The sequence below is a fragment of the Myotis myotis genome, unplaced genomic scaffold, assembly GCF_014108235.1.
Source record: "Myotis myotis isolate mMyoMyo1 unplaced genomic scaffold, mMyoMyo1.p scaffold_m19_p_15, whole genome shotgun sequence".
Lineage (NCBI taxonomy): Eukaryota > Metazoa > Chordata > Mammalia > Chiroptera > Vespertilionidae > Myotis > Myotis myotis.
In genome coordinates this window covers 17,560,789-17,580,937 of record NW_023416319.1, presented here as the reverse complement: position 1 = coordinate 17,580,937, position 20,149 = coordinate 17,560,789, and the positions used below count along the sequence as shown (strand labels likewise).

General features: G+C 37.6%; 1 protein-coding gene and 1 long non-coding RNA gene across 4 annotated transcripts in view; one reads left to right on the top strand and one right to left on the bottom strand.

Moving 5' to 3' along the window:
* Positions 1-1,410: 1,410 nt before the first annotated feature.
* On the bottom strand, positions 1,411-3,207 carry LOC118669842. Its single transcript, XR_004972153.1, has 3 exons — positions 3,076-3,207; positions 2,334-2,401; positions 1,411-1,786 (listed from the first exon to the last, which is right to left on the bottom strand). It is a non-coding gene; the product is annotated as an uncharacterized LOC118669842 (long non-coding RNA).
* SLF2 (SMC5-SMC6 complex localization factor 2) overlaps positions 3,145-20,149 on the top strand; it is a 41,566-nt gene continuing 24,561 nt past the window's right edge. Inside the window, exons 1-8 of one of the 3 annotated variants that reach the window (XM_036336295.1) lie at positions 3,145-3,315; positions 6,103-6,146; positions 6,913-7,355; positions 8,617-8,674; positions 13,446-14,401; positions 15,377-15,447; positions 18,352-18,474; positions 18,842-19,009. In XM_036336295.1, the coding sequence (XP_036192188.1) occupies positions 3,176-3,315; positions 6,103-6,146; positions 6,913-7,355; positions 8,617-8,674; positions 13,446-14,401; positions 15,377-15,447; positions 18,352-18,474; positions 18,842-19,009 (2,003 nt within the window). In that variant the 5' untranslated portion in view covers positions 3,145-3,175. Of the gene's footprint in view, positions 3,316-6,102; positions 6,147-6,624; positions 7,356-8,616; positions 8,675-13,445; positions 14,402-15,376; positions 15,448-18,351; positions 18,475-18,841; positions 19,010-20,149 lie in introns of all 3 variants that reach the window. The other 2 variants (XM_036336294.1, XM_036336293.1) reach the window with 2 other exon arrangements.

Below are 20,149 nucleotides of genomic sequence, written 5' to 3'. Positions count from 1 at the left end.
AGTTACTTTTAGAGTTCCCTCCTTTTTAGTGACGTTCTTTGTAATCTTAACTAACCTTTTGTTCTCTCACTCCCCGCTGAATAAGGTACTTATTGTGTGAGACAATCTGCCCAAGCTGCTTTCTTTCTTTGTGACTGCTTGGGATCTCTGGCATCAGCTCTATGGCTACTCCTCACACTCCCACGCTGGGCTTGCCGTTCCCAGCAAACTTGATCTGTTGTTCATGAAACATTGTTCCTGCTGCGGCCCCATCCCAGCCCATCAAGGCCAAAGTCAGAGCTCCTTCTATTGTCTTTAATAACTCGGGGTGCTAAACTGAGCTAAACTGTACCCCATAGAAGCTTCATGCATTGAAGCCACTCCATTCCTGTGGTCTTTGCGTCCTTATCCCCATGCCCTCAAATCTCGTCTGGCTTAATATCTTCAAATTATGTTTCCAACCCTGCCTGAAGTTGTGTCTTAAGTCTCTAATTCAGTCTTATCTACTTTATTTGTCATCCTCTCCCCTTAGCCCCACATGAAGTTTTCTCTCCCCTTAAGTGCCAATACCTGAGTTCTTTAAGTTCTTTCCCCTAGTGTACAGCTTCCTGGCCATCTATTACTGGCCCTCTACAAATGAATGTGTGAAAAGCCCTTATATCAACACACACACACACACACACACAGTATATATATATATTCAAAATGGGAGATGTATAAGCACAAAATAGATCGTCCAACACTATTTGGGGGAAAATAAGAGCCTTAGAGATTCCTAGCAGTTCTGGTTAGTATGTTGAGCATATTTCACTCTGCAACCCAAATTTGTATCATTTTCAAACACAGTTTAAACAAAGAAGATCCTTGATGCCTATTGCGGATTTAGGTAACTGCTTCCCTGTTAAGAAGAGATTTTTTAAATTGTGTTTTCATTATGATTCCATTCCATTTATTGATCAAGGGATTTCTTGCCTCACTTAACTCCATAATCTGTTGCTCAGATTAAGAAAATGTGAAAACTATTGTTTGGTAGCATGAGTATAGACTTTAAAGTGATACCTTGCAAGCTGGATGATTCAAATATTATAATCCAAGAAAAGCAACTACTTGATCATGCAGAACGTGTTTTTATGCATTACTCTATTTTTTTATGGACTGACCATGCAATGAAATGAATCAGATTAAATGTTTTATAGATGTGCTGCTCTAGAAGCAGGGATTTACTAGTGTAGAAACATCCAACAGAAAGCACTAACACAAGAGGTGGGAAATAATACATGTAGAAACCCTTAATAAACGACGTATGCCATTATTCATTCAACACCTTTTGAGCATCTATTATGTTCTTTTTTTATATAAGGAACAATGCAAGATATAGTAACTTCTCAGTTATTAGAAATGACCCTCATTTCAGTATTTCCTTCCTTTTTTAAAAAAAAATTTTTTATTGATTTCAGAGAGGAAGGCAGAGGGAGAGAGAGATAGAAACATCAATGATGAGAGAGAGCCATCAGTCGGCTGCCGCCTCCACACCCCCGACTGGAGATAGAGCCCGCAACTGGAGCAGATGCCCTGACTGGGAATCGAACTGGTGGTCTCTTGGTTCCTGCGACGACCCTCAGTCACTGAGCCACACCTGGCTGGGCAGTATTTCCTTTCTTGCATCACCACGACCCAGTACACAGACAGCTGTGTATATGTGCTTTTTGGATGAATGCGAGACCTGTACATTCACTGCTGGTCTTCCACCCTCCACTTTGTCACCTCGTTTGCCACTTTATTCCTCATTAATTCTTCCTCTTGAGGGCTAATTGGGAAGGAAAGGAGGTGAATTTCAGGTCAGTCAGGCATCCTTAGCTACTGAAGCAGTTAAATCTCAGAGCAATAAACTTTAAAGACCTGTCTAAATCCTTTTGTGTCGTTTAAGATTTCATTCCATCCAACTGATTGAACAGTCCTGCCAATTCAAGCTTAGACAACCTTGAGATTGCTGTTTTGGTTAATAGTGATAACGGTATGTGGCCTGTCTCTGGGAGATTTTGTAAATTAAAGTCTAAGAGTCCGTCTAATGAACGAACTCTAATTTATCCGGTGCTTATTACACGAGAGACTCTCACCTGTGCAGTTTGCATTGCTTATCCATTTTATAGTGCACAATTACCAAGAGAAGCAGAATACCCACTCCATAGATGTGGAAACTGAGGCTCAGCTACTTTGACCAGTCTCGCAGTTTGTAAGGAAAACCCTGGCTCGCAGACTCCAGAGCACAGGCCATTTACAAAGGACTGGAGATGGCTGGGGGCTTTCACGAATCTATGCTGTCCACGCTTAACATTGGGTAACTGAAACCTGACCTTACGTTCCTTTCCAAATCTCCAAGGAGTCTGGCTGCAGAGCCTTCGTGGACAACTTCTTTCAGCAGCTGAAAAGCAAAATGTTTTTGTGGAATAAAATCAGTCTTTATTTGAATGGGGTTTTTTCCTTCTTTAAAAAAAAAAAATAATAATAATCCACCACAGCACTTAACAAGAACGCTCACAGAATGGGCAAGTCCTCAGGTCTGGCTGTGCAGAATACCGAGGAAGTGGTGACAGCATTAGGGCACTCCGGCCTAAGATGTTGCAGACGATGTAATGAACAGCTGGGGATTTCTTAGACGCGATTGTGTGACACAGGGGGGCAGCTGCTGCTCGGCTTTGCTTTTGCAAACCTCGCCCCTCGCTCTCTCGACCAGCCGGGTGTCGCCTGCTGCCGCAGCGCCTACGGCAGCCCGCGTCTTTCCGCCCCCGCGCGCCCGCCCAGGGTGACGCGAGCAGGACTGGGCAGCACGCCCCGCCCCCGCCCCGCCCCCGCCCCGCGCACGTGACCGCGGGGCAGTTTTCCTTCTCCCCTCCCCTTCCCGAAACCCCGCCTTCTCCTGAGAGGCTGCGGCTTTCTATTGCGCCACTATGGGAATGACCTCCGTATCAGCCAATCAGAGCCCGATTCTTCAAGTAAGACCCGCCCCCTAATAGTCCTCGGGTTCCTTCCCGCTCACACAAGAGTCACTTCCGAAGAGAGAGAACCGCCATGAAGAGAGAAGGGGGTGCCGCCCACCTCTGTTCCGACAGCCTCCCCGAGTCCCAGCAGCAAGACGGCAACCACGCACCCAACTTCTCCAGCCACAGCTCATGCCGCCGTCGCCAGCGGCGCCGACATGACAAGGCGCTGCATGCTCGCTAGGCCAGGTTTCCCCTCATCCCCAGCCCCGGGGTCGTCGCCCCCGCGCTGCCATCTGAGACCCGGTAGTACCGCTCCTGCTGCAGCGGGAAAGAGAACAGAGAGTCCTGGGGACAGGTACAGTGCAGAGGGCTTGAGAAGGGGCCGGGTCGCGGGGGCAAGGGTATGAGGGAGGACTGCGGACGGCCGCTCTTCCAGTTCCCGCCATCCCCCGCGAGCTCAGGCCTCAGCGTTTTGGGGCCTGGCAAACCTCCGCCCCGCCTTCGCGCGGCGGCTTCTGGGAGTTCGAGTTTCCTTTTCTGTAGTTGGGACGCTGTCCTCGGTCTAGTGACCGCAGCCGGGATGGCTACGGAGATCCCGCCTCAGAACGTGATTTTCGTCCTGTATGATAGCTGGACCCGGGGCCCTGACCGGTTAATGCACATCGAGGTGGTTTTCTGTACTTTGCCAGTTGTACTGATCCTAGTGGTTTAATAGTATAAGCCGTTTTTTCTGTATTGTAGGTGAGCAATTACGTAAGGTGTGATGAGGGAAGCCCACAGATCACTTTTGAGTTCAGTAGAAACGATAATTCATACTTAAAAGAACATGCACATTTGGAATGTGATGTTTTCTCCAATCCAAGAGGCCAGTTTTTTTTTATGTAAAGATTTTGTGGGAGCTATGTAAAAAGATGGGGAATTTCTTCAAATGACATCCTCTGACAATAAAACATGTTTAAATTCTCTACACACTTGGTACTGTCTTTTTTATTTTAAGAGCTTGTAACGTAAGTTTAACAGTAAATGTATCTTCTGCTATTGTAGAACAGGTCCACAATCCCTTATCTTAATTCTGAAGGTCAGGAAGCTAGGAAAACCAAAAGTTTTCAGTGAGTTTGGCACCACATCTTACTCGGAAGCCAAACCTGATTAGAACTAATGGAAGGCTGTATGGCCTTTATCCCATGAAGTGTAAGTATTCATGAGTTTTGCTGGAAAAATATTAATGTGGTTGCTGCTACTGGGGGCTTTACATACTGCATCGAAGTTACCTGCCTTTCTAAAATCCAGAATTCTAAAATACATTTGGCCCCAAAAGTTTCAGATAAGGGTTTGTGAGCTGTTATAAAATTTTTAACTAGTTATAAATAATAGACATTTCTGTGCATGTGAACTTAAGGAAACATTCCTTGAAAGTTACGTTCATAGTTATTTTGCAAATACCTTGCATGTTTAACAAAACCATTTTTCTCTCTAGTATAATAACCAAAAAAGAGCCAGGGATCTAATATTTTAGGAAAGAGATATAGTGTTACTTTTAGTAATTAATGTAAAAACATTTAGTATTGTCTTGTTTTGAATTAACTGCTTCTTAATTCTGTCCCATCTCTCTCTTCTCAACCAATAACTGAAGGTATCATCCTTCTTCCCTTTACAGAACCTCTAGCATTTGTTTCTTGACTCTCATGTAGTGACATGTCTAATTTATTGTATGAAAACAAATGCATAGATTCTTCCCTCCATTACTCATTCATTTCATAACTTCTTAACTTTTCTACCAGCATCTCAAACAAACATTGTAGGCTCTCAATAAACCATTAAAGGTGGACATTGCTCTTTTAATGTGATCAGTAAAGTATATAAGATGAAGAAGAAGCTTAACCGTCAAGGGACTTGGATTGTTCGTTTTCTCTGAGCATTCCAACCTCTTAGTGGATAAATGTTTAGGGAAACTCATAGACTGTTGCTTATTCTCTTTCAATAAAATAATTACATTTTAGCCATATTTGCCAGAAGATTGATTTTTTTGTTCTAGATATAACATCCCTCTTTATGCAGCTGACAAATAACTCTAAAGACATGAACAAATCAGAATACGAATTCTGATAAAATGGTCCTGTTCCACTCTGTGTCCACTGTAGGGTGCAGAAATTTTTTTAAAAAAATGAAAACAATTTGGGTTTTGTTATTCTTGTTAACTTTTCTCTTTGTTTTATTTCCCCCCGGGTAATGTGTTATTTTTGTAAATAACTTAAGAACTCTTAGATAGCCCTGGCTGGTTTGGCTCAGTGGATGGAGTATTGGCCTGCGGACTGAAGGGTCCTGGGTTCAATTCCAGTCAAGGGCACATGCCCAGGGTTGCAGGCTCAATCCCCAATAGGGGCCGTGTAGGAGGCAGCCAGTCAATGATTCTATCTCATCATTGATGTTTCTATCTCTCCCTTCCTCTCTGAAATCAATAAAAATACATTTTTTTTAAAAAGAACTCTTAGATAAATTAAGGTTTTTGAGACACTATGTAGTTGTGAACTCATTCCAATTTCTGCTGTTACTTAGATTAGCATCTTACTGTAGTGTACAAGAGAGTAGTATAAGGTTAATACTTGATCCTTTGTCTTTTGTCAGCACACTTCAGCTGCATCCTCAGACCAGCCAAATCAACCCATTCTACCATCTACTCTTGTGATGAGTCTCTTCAGGTTTTAGTCAGTTTTTACAATCTCCATTATTCATTTAGCAAACACTGATTAAGCATTATTTTGTATCAAATTACTGAAGTTAATCAAAGAATAGGATCAGATCCCCTCAAGATCTTTTACTCTATGTAGTAGTGAGCTTTTTGAGCCCTAGGAAGCACTCTACCAGTTCTCTGGATCTGCACTCCAATCTTCTCATTTTAGTACTATAGATTATATAAACCTCAGTTGTACTTACAAATTTATCCTACAGGAAGTGGTCAATTAATTTCCAATTGTTTATAATCAGCTTAGCAAAGCATTATTGCCATTGTCAGATTTTGATTAAACTAGATAGTGAAATCCAGCCTATATTCTATAAATCTAGTGTTCTTTACTTATTCTGAATTATTGAGGTTTCAGTATTTGCTTATGTGATTCCATATTAGTTATGCTTTTATTTTCAGGAAGCAGTCAATTATAGATTTCTTCAAACCAACTTCAAAACCAGGTATGTGTACTACTAATGCATTTTTGTGGGATTTTTTTGGAGAGGGAAATGGATTCAGTTCTTAAATCTGCTCTAAACTCATTAATTTGATTAAGCAGTTTTAAAAATTGAAAATGAAAATGCAGTTTTTTACAAAGATAAACAATTCTAAGCATCATGAATAAACTTTTTGCTTCTGTGTTTTAAAACTTCTAGTCAATTTTCATAATGCATACTGTTTTGACTCTCTAATACAGTAACTTATTTCATAGAGCCATAAGGAGCTTACATGATGTAGCAATAGGAAGGCTTATGAAAGTAAGGCTGTTAACAATTAAATTGTGTCTTAATCCTACCCCCCATAAAATGTGTATTGTTATCTGAATAAATAATTGGAATTTTTTGTGTGATTAGTATTATTCATACTTTAAATATTTATACAAAATAGTTTGTATATTTTTAATAACATGCGATTTGTGTGTTTTAATTGGCTATTTAGACAGACATATGTTGGATTCTCCACAAAAATCAAACATCAGATATGGAGAAAGTGGTTTATCCATCACTGGGACAGAGCAGTTTGAAAGGAAACTATCCTCGCCAAAAATATCTAAACCCAAAAAGCTGTCATCAGAAAAGAGCTCTATTTTAGAGGCTTTAATGAAAGGTGTTAAAGAGCACCCTAAAGATCATGAGTCCTGTCGGCCTTGTGTGTCACTAACCACCAAATGTCCAAAGACACTTACAAAGACTGTCTATATTCCTCCTGCATGTCACTTGTCTAAAGAGATGAAGACACTAAAGAAAAAACATCGATCTCCAGAGAGAAGGAAGTCACTGTACACTCGTGAAAATAGCAGGGAGAAGAATGATAGAGATCGAGCCAAGAACAATGCAGATTCCAAAAAGCAGGCCACGGTGACAGAAACTGACATCTTCAAGAACACCTCCAGAAGTCTTAGCAGCAGAAGCAGCCTATCCAGGCATCACCCGGGAGAGAGCCCACTCGGAGCTAAGTTCCAGTTGTCACTAGCTTCTTACTGCAAAGAAAGAGAACTAAAGAAGTTAAGAAGGGAGCAAATGGAACAGAGAATCAACTCAGAAAATTCTTTCTCAGAAGCAAACAGTCTTTCCTTAAAATCCTCAAGTATAGAAAGAAATTACCAACCAAGGCAGGAACAAAGTAAACAGAATGATGTCAGACCTGGAAAGAGTAATCTCTCAAACCTGGTATGTGAAATAATTACTGAATTAGCTTAGCTACTGCTTTATCATATTTAGATACTAAATCTAAAATATTTTAAAATTGTTAACATCATATTGGTATCTCTTATTAAAGAAATACTGATAACACAGATTGTGTAGTAGAAGCTGATTTCATTAGGTTTTGTCCAACAATTGATCAAACTCAGTAAAATAATGTTTCCTGCCCTTAATTTTTTAAGTTGTTAGAAATACAAATCTCAGGACCCACTTCAGACCCACTGAACCAGAAACTGTGGAGGTAGAAATTCAGCAATCTGCCATTAACAAGCCTTCTAGATGATTTTGATGCACTTTAAAGTTTGAGAACCACTGGTTTAGACTATATATAAATCTTAAATAATTGAGTAGGAGTCTTAGAAAGCTTAGAAAATTATCCAAATACATTTTTTTTTTAAATTTTCATTTAATTTAGTTTTTTCCCATCACCATTTATCCCCTCTATGACCTCTTCCACCTCCATCCATCCCCCTTCACATCTTAACCTCATCAGATTTATCTTTTGAGACTAGACCAAACTTAGATCAGCACAAAAGATGAGCCTCGTCCCTGGAAAGTCAAGTTGTTAAATAACATTTTTTCAGAGAGCTTCTCTACATACAGAGCAAATACAGGAAGATTAGGTAACAGTAAGTGCTATGATGAAAAGTTGCTATGAAATTTGTACACCAGATAGACCAAAAATAAACCAAACTATGAAGTTCTGGGAGTGAATGGAGATTGCTGCAAGAAAATATATTTATAAACTCTAGGGTTTGCAAGGAGTTTGGTGCCTTTACCAGTGAGATTTGCTAATTATCAATAGAGATTAGTAACATTTGGTCCATTTTTATAAGATTTCATTGTTTGGTGTATCAGTTCTTAAACAGAAGTATTAAAAAGTGAATTGTATCCATTTGATTGGCAAATATTAAGCCTACTGTTTATCAGAATAATAGTACACTGCTCTAATAAAATTTTAATCCTGAGCTATGAATGTAAGTTTCTAAATTTGTGTTATAAAAACTGACTTTATTTTATGGCATTTTTTATATTTTTATGATACAAATGCCCTTTATTTTTGTGATAAAACTTAAGAATTTAAAACATTTTATTATAGAAGCTTGAATTTAAACTTCAAATACACGTTTTTGCTTTATTCAGTCTAGAAATCTTTGTTCAAATGTATGAAGAAAAATTCACATTCTTCCCCCAACTCTTAATGAATTTTATCTCATTTTGCTAACAGGAAAATGGACATCTCTCAAGAAAAAGATCGTCTTCTGATTCATGGGACTCTGCTTCAGGTAGAATCAAAATTAAATTTATGAATTTTAAAATAAATTTGCATTTTAATGGCACTGTTTCTTAAAGCAAATTTGTTTAAGTATGCAGTTTCCTCCTAGAGGTGAATTGAGTGTCGCATTAGTTTAGGGCTTAGTAATATTATATTCAAAAGGAATAGTCCTTGCCCTAACCGGTTTGGCTCAGTGGTAGAGCGTTGGCCTGCGGACTCAGGGGTCCCAGGTTCGATTCCGGTCAAGGGCGTGTGCCTTGGTTGCGGGCACATCCCCAGTGGGGAGTGTGCAGGGGGCAGCTGAGCGATGTTTCTCTCTCATTGGTGTTTCTAGCTCTCTATCCCTCTCTCTTCCTCTCTGTAAAAAATCAATAAAAAATATTTTTAAAAAAAAGAATAGTCCTAGAATTTAGTATAAGTAACCAGTGATTTGTCTTGACTCTTCACATTCTTCAATAGTTCCTAACAGTGTGTTTCTCACATTGGTATTCATTGTTCTGAATCCTTGGCTACAATTAAGAAGCATAATCTTATATTTCTGGAATTGTGGACTATCTGAAGTCTTGGTGTATTAAAGATGCTTTGTATAAGGTTGAAACTGTTATCATGAACCACAATAGTGTTTCCTGTATTTCAAATACAAAGATCCCTTTTCAGTATCAAATTTCAAGGGCGCCTACATGATACTAGTTTGTACTTTTAATATCTATTGGTTGAGGAAATACATAATAGCAAACAGCTGCTATTAATTCAGTCATTCTTAAAATATCTTCCTCTTTTTTAAACTAGAAAATAGAACAGTATAAAATTTAAACTGCAGAAATTTATAGCACAAAAAATGAAAGGCCCCCAGAAATAACAACTGTTAATAATTTGATATGACTGTAAACTTTGAAAAATAGACTTTACAAAGTTCCACACTCATGAGACTAGCAAACATTTATTGAACACTTACTATGTGCCATACTCTGTTCTATATCCTTTTAATTTGTTTGAGCCTCATATCTGTATAAGATGGTTACTTTTAGAAACTTAAAAAATGGAGGTATAGAGACAGTTCTGACTTATCATTCTTCAGTTTTGTGTAAAACTTTTTTATATATTCTAGAGGTGCATTGCATTTTGACCAGGTGATCTCAAGTGTTAAAATTAATCTTTAGCCAAGGCTAAAATCATACTTTACCATTATTAAAGAGGTTCTAGCATCAGGAATAAGATTGAAGTTTCATAGAATTTTTAAAATTTATTTAAATTTTATAATGTTGATTTTGGTGATTTAATTTTAGTCAATTTTGACATTAATAGTACAAGAACAGCCATAACCGGTTTGGCTCAGTGGATAGAGCGTCGGCCTGCGGACTGAAGGGTCCCAGGTTCGATTCCGGTCAAGGGCATGTACCTGGGTTGCGGGCACTTCCCCAGCAGGGGATGTGCGGGAGGCAGCTGATTGATGTTTCTAACTCTCTATCTCTCTCCCTTCCTCTCTGTAAAAAATCAATAAAATATATTTAAAAAAAAAAATAGTACAAGAACAATAATTTCTCAGGTATGGGATTGCTCCTGCACTCAGTGTTTGTAATAATAAATAAATGATCTCTTTGCACTGAGGTAAATGGAAGAACAAAATATTTTTAGGCTAGCTCTTCCAGTGTAAGAGGTTGCTAGTGATGTTTATGCCACCAAGCTATTCAGCTTTTTTCCCCCCTCTGATAATGACTAAGATAAGAATTATCTTCACAGACTTACAGATTTCCTCAGTGGTGACTGTAGTTTTATTTATATAATACCACATACTGAAGTTTTTTAACACTGCCTATTTTCAGAGGCAGACTTAAGATGTTGCCTTCACTTATATTTTTATTTCTAATATGTTTGAATGTTTTTCATAATCCTCACAATTGTGGTATTGTACTCTTAATAAATATACATTTATACTTCAGTTGACTGTCAACTGGATATAAAGGATATTAGGACTCTAAATAGCATGAAGAGTGCTTATCTTTATCTGAATAGAGATTAATAATTTAAATTTATGTCTTGTTCATATTACTACTATTACACAGTTGTGATGATGCTATGCATAATCACACACAAGTTGAGGGTTTCAGAAATATTGGCAGCGTAGGCATTTGGCTCTTTGGTCTTCCAGAGCCCCATCCTTTGGCTGAAAGTTCTAAGGTCCAGCTTAATCCATCGATAGTTTATTCCATAGTTTATTAATATCTAATTCCTTATTGAGCATTTGGATTTTTTTCTTTACAGACTCAATCACTGTCTTATCTGAGTATTTTATATACTAACTAGAGGCCCAATGCATGAAATTCGTGCAAGAGGCTCAGCCTTTGCAGCCGCAGCAGCTTGCCTTGGCCCTCACAGCCCCGGCTTTGTCCGGAAGGACATCTGGAAGGTCGTTTGGCTGTCCAGTCTAATTAGCATATTACGCTTTTATTATTATAGATACATATTTGAAATATTGTAAAACATTCAATCTGAAGATTACACAAGGGGTGCATAAAGAATCATGAACCCAACTGGCGTGGCTCAGTGGTAGAGTGTCGACCTATGAACCCGGAGGTCACGGTTCGATTCTCAGGGCACATGCCCTGGTTGTGGGCTCAATCCTCAGGGCGTGTAGGAAGCAACCAATCAGTGATTACCTCTCATCATGGATGTTTCCATCTCTCTCTCTCTCCCTTCCTCTCTGAAATCAATAAAAATAGTTATTTTTATTTCAAACAAAAGAACCATGAACATTTTGCAGTTAATCCATTGCCCTAGCGAGCTTGCAAAAAGGGTGCCTACCCATAGTACCAATTCACCCTCCTCTAATTCTAGATGTTAAAACTCTAAGTAAGCTAATTTTTCCTAAACTTTGTCCACAAATACTTTTTCTCTTCTGGATAAATTTTCAGTTCCTGAACAAAGCAGGAATTTCTTCTCATTACTAACTATAATAAATATTTGACTTCTCTAGGAAAATGGAACAAAACTCAAGCTGACAGATCTGTAGCTATCTTTCTTATAACCTTCAAACTTAAGATAATCAATATACTTCTGTCCTAAGTGTTCCCTTTTTCTTAGTTATTTGATTTCTTATCCTGCACTATAAGGGACCCCTATCCTGTTTTATAGGACATTTAACCCCAGAAAACTGAGTGGACATGAATGATTTCTTCAGGTAATAGGAGATATCTGTAGAAAAATGAAGCATGTATTTAATTGATTTTTTTATTTTTATAAGATGAATTTTCCAGATTACATATTGATCAAGATATACAAATAATTGCTTAACTCGAGGTTTTTATTTATTTTTTTTTTTCTTTTTAATTTGTTGAGGATTTGGGGACATGGAGGATCTGTCCATGTGCAGAAAGAAACTTGATTTAGGGAAATTTGATTTTTGAGAATACTGATTATATAAGTAGTGAATTATTAATGAATGATAATTTTTTGTTGTTAATCTTCACTGGAGAATATTTGTCCATTTATTTTTATAGAGGGGAGGAGAGACAGAGAGAAACATTGATTGGTTGTCTCCCACATGCTCCCCAACCAGGCCGAGGATTGAGCCTGCAACCTAGGTATGTGCCCTTGACAAGAATTGAACCGGGGACACTTCAGTCTCTGGGCCAACACTCTCTTCACTGAGCCATAGTGGCTAGGCTATGAATGATGAATTTTAAGAGTTAATTAATGAAACCACATTTTTAAGCAATAAGAAATTTTTAAAAACTGGTTAACTCTAATATATGTGGTTATTAAATTGCTTCTGGATGGAACTGCTAACACAGCTTATATTAGTTGTCTAGGGCTGCCATAAATACCAAAGCATAGGTGGCTTAAAACAGAAATTTATTATGTTATGGTTCTAGAAGCTAGAAATATAAAGTTAAGGATATCAGTAGGCCATGGTCTCTCTAACAGCTCTAAGGGAGGATACTTTCTTGCCTCTTCTAGCTTCTGGTGTTTGCCTACAATCTCTGGCATTCCTTGACTTATAGATGCATCACTCCAATCACAGCATCTTCTCCCTGTCTATCTTTATGTCATCTTTCCTCTGCATGTATGTCTTCATGTCCAAAATCCCCTTTTATATGGACACCAGTCATATTGGATTAGGACCCACCCTAATGACATTGTAATTTGATTACCCCCTGTAAAAGGTCACATTCTGAGGTTGTGGGAGTTAGGACTTCCACATATCATTTTGGGAGCCATGGTTCAACCCATAACGTAGCTAAAGACTAGAGCGACACATGGGAAAGGATAAACAAGTACTAGGGAGAAAGACAAATTAATTTTTTAAATTGAGAACTTAAAATATGTCTGCCTTCAACTAGTTACCATATGTGTGTTTTTAAGGTCATATAAATTTAGATATAGAAGTGTTACATTTCTGGAACCAGGTAGTCCTTGGTCTAATAAAAGGGTGTATGCACTTTGAGAGAAAGTGCCTTTGTAACCCTTTCCTTGATACAAATATACAGTTTTTTATATTTTGGAGAGTCACACCTTTAATCCTATTTAGGTAGTAAACTTTTAATAGTTTTGGAATGAAAATAAGCATTTGTCATTAGCTTTATTTTTCTTGAACTCACCAGTGTTTATCAGTTAAAAAGTAAATGATAGTATTAACTCTTTTTCTTCATTCCATATGTGGTAAATAATCTCAGCCTAAACTTGTAGAATGTAAACATTTGGCAGGTTGTTCTAAACATTGAGTAAACTTTACTAAGATAGAAAAATATGTTTTCACTAATCTGGCAAAAATTAAATTTTAGCAGGCTCTAAGCAGAATAAATTCCCTGACAAAAGAAAAAGGAACTCTGTGGACTCAGATCTGAAAAGCACAAGAGAATCTATAATGCCAAAAGCAAAAGAGTCCTTCCTTGAGAAACGTCCTGATGGGCCACATAAAAAAGAGAAATTTATAAAACACATTGCACTGAAGACACCTGGTGATGTATTGCGCTTGGAAGATATAGCCAAGGAACCGAATGAAGAAGCTGACCGCTCCACTGCAGGCTTGGCACCTTCAAATTCTGGCCACCATTCTTCCAGGAATAGTGACCAAGTCCGTGTGGCAAGTACCAAAGAGACTAAGATGCAGAAACCCCACTTATCTTTACCTCAGGAAAAGTCTACAGTTAAGAAAGCTAGCAACCTTCAGAAAAATAAAACTGCCAGCTCCATGGCATCAAAGGAGACAAAACTTTTACCTTTACTTTCCCATGATCCGAGTGCTGGTTCCTCTCGGGTACCATTAAATTCTAAAAAAGATAAAGAACGTTCTTCATCTAAAGAATGTTCTGGGCATTCTACAGAGCCCTCCAAACACAAGGAACACAAAGCAAAGACTAATAAGGCTGATTCTAATGTATCTTCAGGGAAAATTTCAGGGGGATCTTTGCATTCAGAATATGGCACTCCTACAAAGTCTCCCCCGGCTGCTTTGGAAGTTGTGCCATGTATCCCAGCACCTTCAGATAAAGCCCCTTCAGATAAAGAGAGTTCAGGAAATTCTAATGCAGGTAGCAATGCACTGAAAAGAAAACTAAGGGGTGGTTTTGATAGTGATGAAGAAAGTTTAGGTTACAACCTAGACAGTGATGAGGAAGAGGAAACATTAAAATCCCTGGAAGAAATAATGGCTTTGAACTTCAATCAGACTCCTACATCGACAGGAAAGCCTCCTGCTCTTTCCAAGGGGCTTGGATCTCAGTCATCAGACTATACAGTAAGTAGTTCTATAACATTTATCTTTACTTGAAGAGGGAAAGATGGATTGATTATGAAAGAGGGATAGAATGGTAGAACTTATTTTAAAAGCCAGTATTTGTTATGAGTCATAATTGGTCTGAAACTGATAGTTTTTGTTTGGTTAATGGGTTTCCCATATCTTTAGTTTTATTACTGTAAATCAGTGGTCTCCAAACTTATTTGATCACACACACTTCTATTAGTAAAACAATTTTTGAGCATGCACCCCAATGTATATGTATACTTATAGGTTAATACATGTATCACTATACTATGTATTTTCTAACAAATATGCAAAAAAATTTAAAGGAAGAAGAAAAAGGTATTTTCCTATAGACTTTATGTAGAAGTTACTATAGACTAAGTTCTACTGGAGTTTCTATAGAAGTTCCATGTAAATAGAAGTTCTATTATTTTCTTCCTGCACCCCAATGGATCACCTTGCACACCCCCTGCTTTGGAGACCACTGCTGTAAATGAAGGTAGAGTGTAGAATGTTGTTAATTGTGGTGTGCAATTTTATTTATAAAGTGCTTCATTCTATCTTGGGAATAAGCTGAAGTAAATTCTAATATGTCTGTAAAATTTGGTGGGGAAGGTGTTAATGTTCATGGTAACACCTAAAAATTAACAGTTTGATTCCACTAAAATAGGATTTAAAAATAAAGATAGGGTAGCCATGGAGCCTTTGGGTGTTTGCAGTCAGTTCCTAAGGCTAGCAGAGTTTTTTATAAGTAGTGCCTTTCCTAGTAGATGGCAAAATCAAATTGCCTATAGTACAAAATACTAGATTTAAAGCATGATGATGAAAATTCTCTTTTAAGAAAGGTATTCTCCTGGCCCAGGTTATTGAAAGAGAGAATATTCTTTAGTACTCTGAATAACTTAAAACATCCCAGTTCTTCTACTAAGATATGTTATAAAGTATTCCTAAAATTTCTTCTTGTTTTAGGAACATGTTCATAGTGGAACTTATACAAATACTCTAGAGCGTCTAGTGAAGGAAATGGAAGACACACAAAGGTTAGTTAGCATCATGACTACCTTGCTAAATTTAACATGCTGACTGTTTCAGAAATAAGGTATTCTTGTTTATAGTGTGGATCAGAGGCTCCAGCTTTTTATGGTATACTCCATTAACATAAATTTCTTTCTGCTTACCACAACTAGTACCTAACTGATAGCTGAAATTCTTGATGAAAAGCATTAGTAGAGCCCAGCTGGTGTAGCTCAATTGGTTGAGTGTCAGCCCATGCACCAGGAGATTGCCCGTTTTATTCCCGGTCAGGGCACTTGCCCAGGTTTTGCATTCGATCCCCAGGAGGGGGTGTGCAGGAGACAGCCAATCGGTGTTTCTATCTCTCCCTCCTTCCTCTCTCTGAAATAAATAAAAACTTTTTTTTAAAGTATTAGAATTTTTGTGGGTTTTTTATTATGATTATATATATATATAACATAAAATTTACTGTTTCAATCACTTTAAAATGTACAGTTCATCAAGTACATTTATATTGTTGTGTAACCATCACCACCATCTAGCCCTAGAACTTTTTTTTTTTCATATCCCTAATTGAAATCCCATATCCATTAACCAATAACTCCCATTCCCTGGTGTAACTATTGTTCTACTTTCTGTCTCTATGAAATTGACTATTCTATATACCTCATATAAATAGGATTATAAGCATTCGTCCTTTCATGACTGGCTTATTTCCATTAGCATATCTTCAGGGTTTATCCATGTAGCATGTGTCAAAATGTCCTTCCTTTGTAAGGCTGAATCTATTGTATATAGATACCATATTTTGTTCATCAGTGGGCATTGGGGTCGCTTCTTGTTTTTTGACTTGTAAATATTACTGCTGTGAACATGGATATACAAATGTCTCTTCAAGTACCCACTTTCAGTTTGGGGTATATACCTAGAAGTGCAATTGCTGGATCATATGGTAATTCTATGCATAATTTTTTGAGGAATTGCCATACTGTTTTACATAGTGGCTATACCATTTTATATTTCCACCAGCAATGCACAAGGGTTCCAGTTTCTGTGTATCCTTACCAAGCCTTGGTATTTTCTGTTTGTGGTTTTCTTTTTATAATAGCCAACCAAAGGAGTATGAAGTGGTTATCTCATGGTTTTGATTTGCATTTTGCTAATGAGGTTGAGCATCTTTTCATGTCTTTATTGGCATTTTTGTAGCTTCTTTGGAGAAATGTCTGTTAAGATCCTTTACTTATTTTTTAATCGGATTGTTTGTTTTTTTTGTTTGCATAGGTAAAAAAATTTTTAATGTTTATGCCTGCCTAGTCCAGGTTTTGACACCAGACCTGTTATTTATACACCAAGCTACTCTTGTGAGGAAGAAGTTTAGTTTTGACTGATACCTTCTACATGCACACACAAAGAAATAAAAAAGTTTGAGAGTCATAATAACCCCAGTGAAATTTATGTGACTAATTGCAAACTACTTTTGCTAATGAGAGGAGGTAAATATATTCCTTATTAGTTCAAAGTATATCCTTGAAATGAGCTCAGAGAACTTCACTAAAAGCTCAACTGGCTTTAAGATGTTATATATGTGTCTCAAACCTGATAACTAAGTATCTAGATATAGGAATTGCAGATACTACGTCAGAAGTGTTCCCCTTTCTGAATATAATTAGAGGAATTGTTTTTATTATAAACTTATTTAAATGTTTCATGAATTCATGTTACTTGCAATGTCAAATCTGATGTTGCTTATATAAATTGAACATTGCTCATACCAAAGGCAGAGATGCTAGTTTGATCTGATGATTGACTGTTTCCTGCAGTAATAGAGTAGTACATTTACTGGTCATTTATTGTTAAATTACACTCATCTATTATGGGGCTGGAGCTGGGAATAAGGACCTCGTTAAAATAATCTTGGTGAGTAATATAAGCAAGGAAGGACTTAAATGCTAGACTCTGACTTTGAATTCCAGCTCCTCACATTGTCAGCTTGAGTAAGTTAGCTTTTGTAAGGCCGTTTCCTCATGTATAAAATGGGTAATCATGAATTACCACATGGGGTTGTTGTGAGGGTTAAAAAAAGTCAATACATAAAGTTAGTATAGTGCCTGTCACATAGCAAGTGCTTGGTAAGAGTTAGGTGATATGATGATGTTGATGATGGTAATGATGATGATGCAATAATGACTACTGCTGCTAGAAAACCTAGTTAACAATATTAGGTTGTTGGTCTACTGAAAGTCAAATGAGCATTAGAGATTAAACATTGAATTATTCTTTGCCATTTTTTCCTTCCCCTTTCTCTAAATGATTTGGACATCATTCTTGAAGTCCTAGCTATAAAGTAACATTCAAGTCTTTTATGTGATGGAGTACTATTCTAGTACTATACTGTAACTGGATAAAAGTCCGAGACCTAAAATAGATTTTTTTTGTGTATTTAATGAAAATAATATATACTATATTGTATTATCATGAATTATTTGGGAGACATGATTTAATCCATAGTGTAAACAAAGTTTGTCTTATAACAGTATCTATATCTATCTATCTATCTATATAAAAGCCTAAGCGACTGACCAACTGGCCAGTAGCTGTGACATGCAATGACCACCAGGGTGCAGATGCTCAACGCAGGAGCTGCTGAGCTGCGGTGACTTAGCAGCTGCGGTTCTTGGGTGACGCACCCAGAACCAGAGAGAAGGGAGCCCGATTCCGGGTTGCGTCACCGAGAACCACCCTCTCGCATTCCAGGACCTTTCAGGGTATGTAGGAGAGCCAGTTTCGCCCAATCCCCACAGGCCAGGCCAAGGGACCCCACCCGTGCACGAATCCATGCACCGGACCTCTAGTACTTAATAAGAGTTTTACTAAAGTTTGTTTTTATTTTTAGGGCAAACCATTTATTATAACATTCTTTCAATTCTCAGGCTAGATGAACTACAGAAGCAACTACAGGAAGATATTAGGCAGGGCCGAGGCATTAAATCCCCAATCAGAATTGGAGATCAAGACAGTACAGATGATGAGGATGGCCTCTTAGAAGAGCACAGGTATACTGGTTTTTCATAATATATACCCTGTTAAGTTTATACATTTTTAAGTTTTATCTTTATAAAATAAATGGACAATTGATGGTTATTCACTTGGTGGCTAATCTGTGATGGATTTGAAAGGCAAATGTTAAGGCCAAGTTATATCATTTGTCTTTTCTCCTGTTTGTTGTTTCTTTTCACACACAGTTAGTGGCTTTGGACTAATAACTAGCAAAAAGTATGAGGAGCAAAACACATGTTTTCATGCCAGTCTTCTAATCTAGGATTACATTGATCCTAAGAAAAGTTTGCTTTACACTCAACTTTTAAATATAAATTTAAATGCAATATAACTTTGTTATTCAATAACTTTTTTTAATTTCAGGGAATTTCTAAAGAAATTTTCAATTACAATTGATGCTATTCCTGATCATCATCCAGGTGAAGAAATATTTAATTTACTCAATTCCGGAAAAATTTTCAATCAGTATACCTTGGATTTAAGAGACTCTGGTTTTATTGGACAAAGTGCTGTAGAAAAGCTTATTCTTAAGTAAGTAGAAAAACATACATTTTACTTTTTCACATATAAAAGTTACTCTAAGATTCTGACTGATATAATCTTCTAAAAGGTTAATTTCTATTATGACCTATCCAGTTTTCTTACTTCTCCTCTTTATTACTATTGCCCTTTGTGTTTTATTATTTAATTATAGGAAGCAGTGTAATATAGTCGTCTGGCACATCACATGCCTTTATTATGATGAGATCTTACCAGGTGTACCGGTTAATAATGCAGATTTTGTAATCAAAGAAAACATGATAATTTCAAGAGAAACATCAAAAGTGCTAGCTACACACTTCCCCCATCTTTCAGGTAATTTGTGGATACCGTCCCAATAGAACTTTCCTTGTTTTGAGGCAAACCATTCAGAGACCCAATTTTCCACCTCTTCGTATGTTTTGAAGTGCTGCTCAGAAAGTGCGTGTGCCATCGATCGGAACAAGTGGTAATCTGAAGGAGCAAGGTCTGGTGAATATGGCTGGTGGGTTAATACTTCCCAGGCAAGATCTTTTAATGTGTCTTTAACTGGTTTTAAAGTGTGTGATGGTGCGTTATCATGAAGCAAAATTACTTTGCCTTGTCTTCTGTCCCATCTGGTCGTTTTACGATCAAAGCGTGCTTCAAATTGATTATTTATTGTCAGTAGCGATCAGTATGCTTCAAATTGATTATTTATTGTCGGTAGCGATCAGTATTAACGGTTTCACCTGGTTTTAGAAGCTCATAATACACCACACCTTCCTGATCCCGCCAAAAGCAGAGCGTGATCTTCTTTCCGAAGCGATTTGGCCTTGTGGTCGATGTTGATGGTGGACCTGGATCAACCCATGATTTTGTGTGTCTGGGATTCTCAGAATAAATCCACTTTTCATCACCAGTCACAATTCGATGCAAAAAAGACTTTCTTTCTTGCCATTGAAGCAACATTTTACTCATGACTTTTCGGTTTTCCATTTGTCTTTTGTTTAGTTGATGTGGCACCCATTTTCCTTCCTTTAAAATCTTTCCCATTGCTTGTAAACGATCGGAAATTGTTTGCTGAGCAACGTTTAATCTTTCTGCAAGTTGTTTTTGAGTTTGACACGCATCTTCACCAATAATGCTTGTAATTGTTGGTCTTCAAACTTT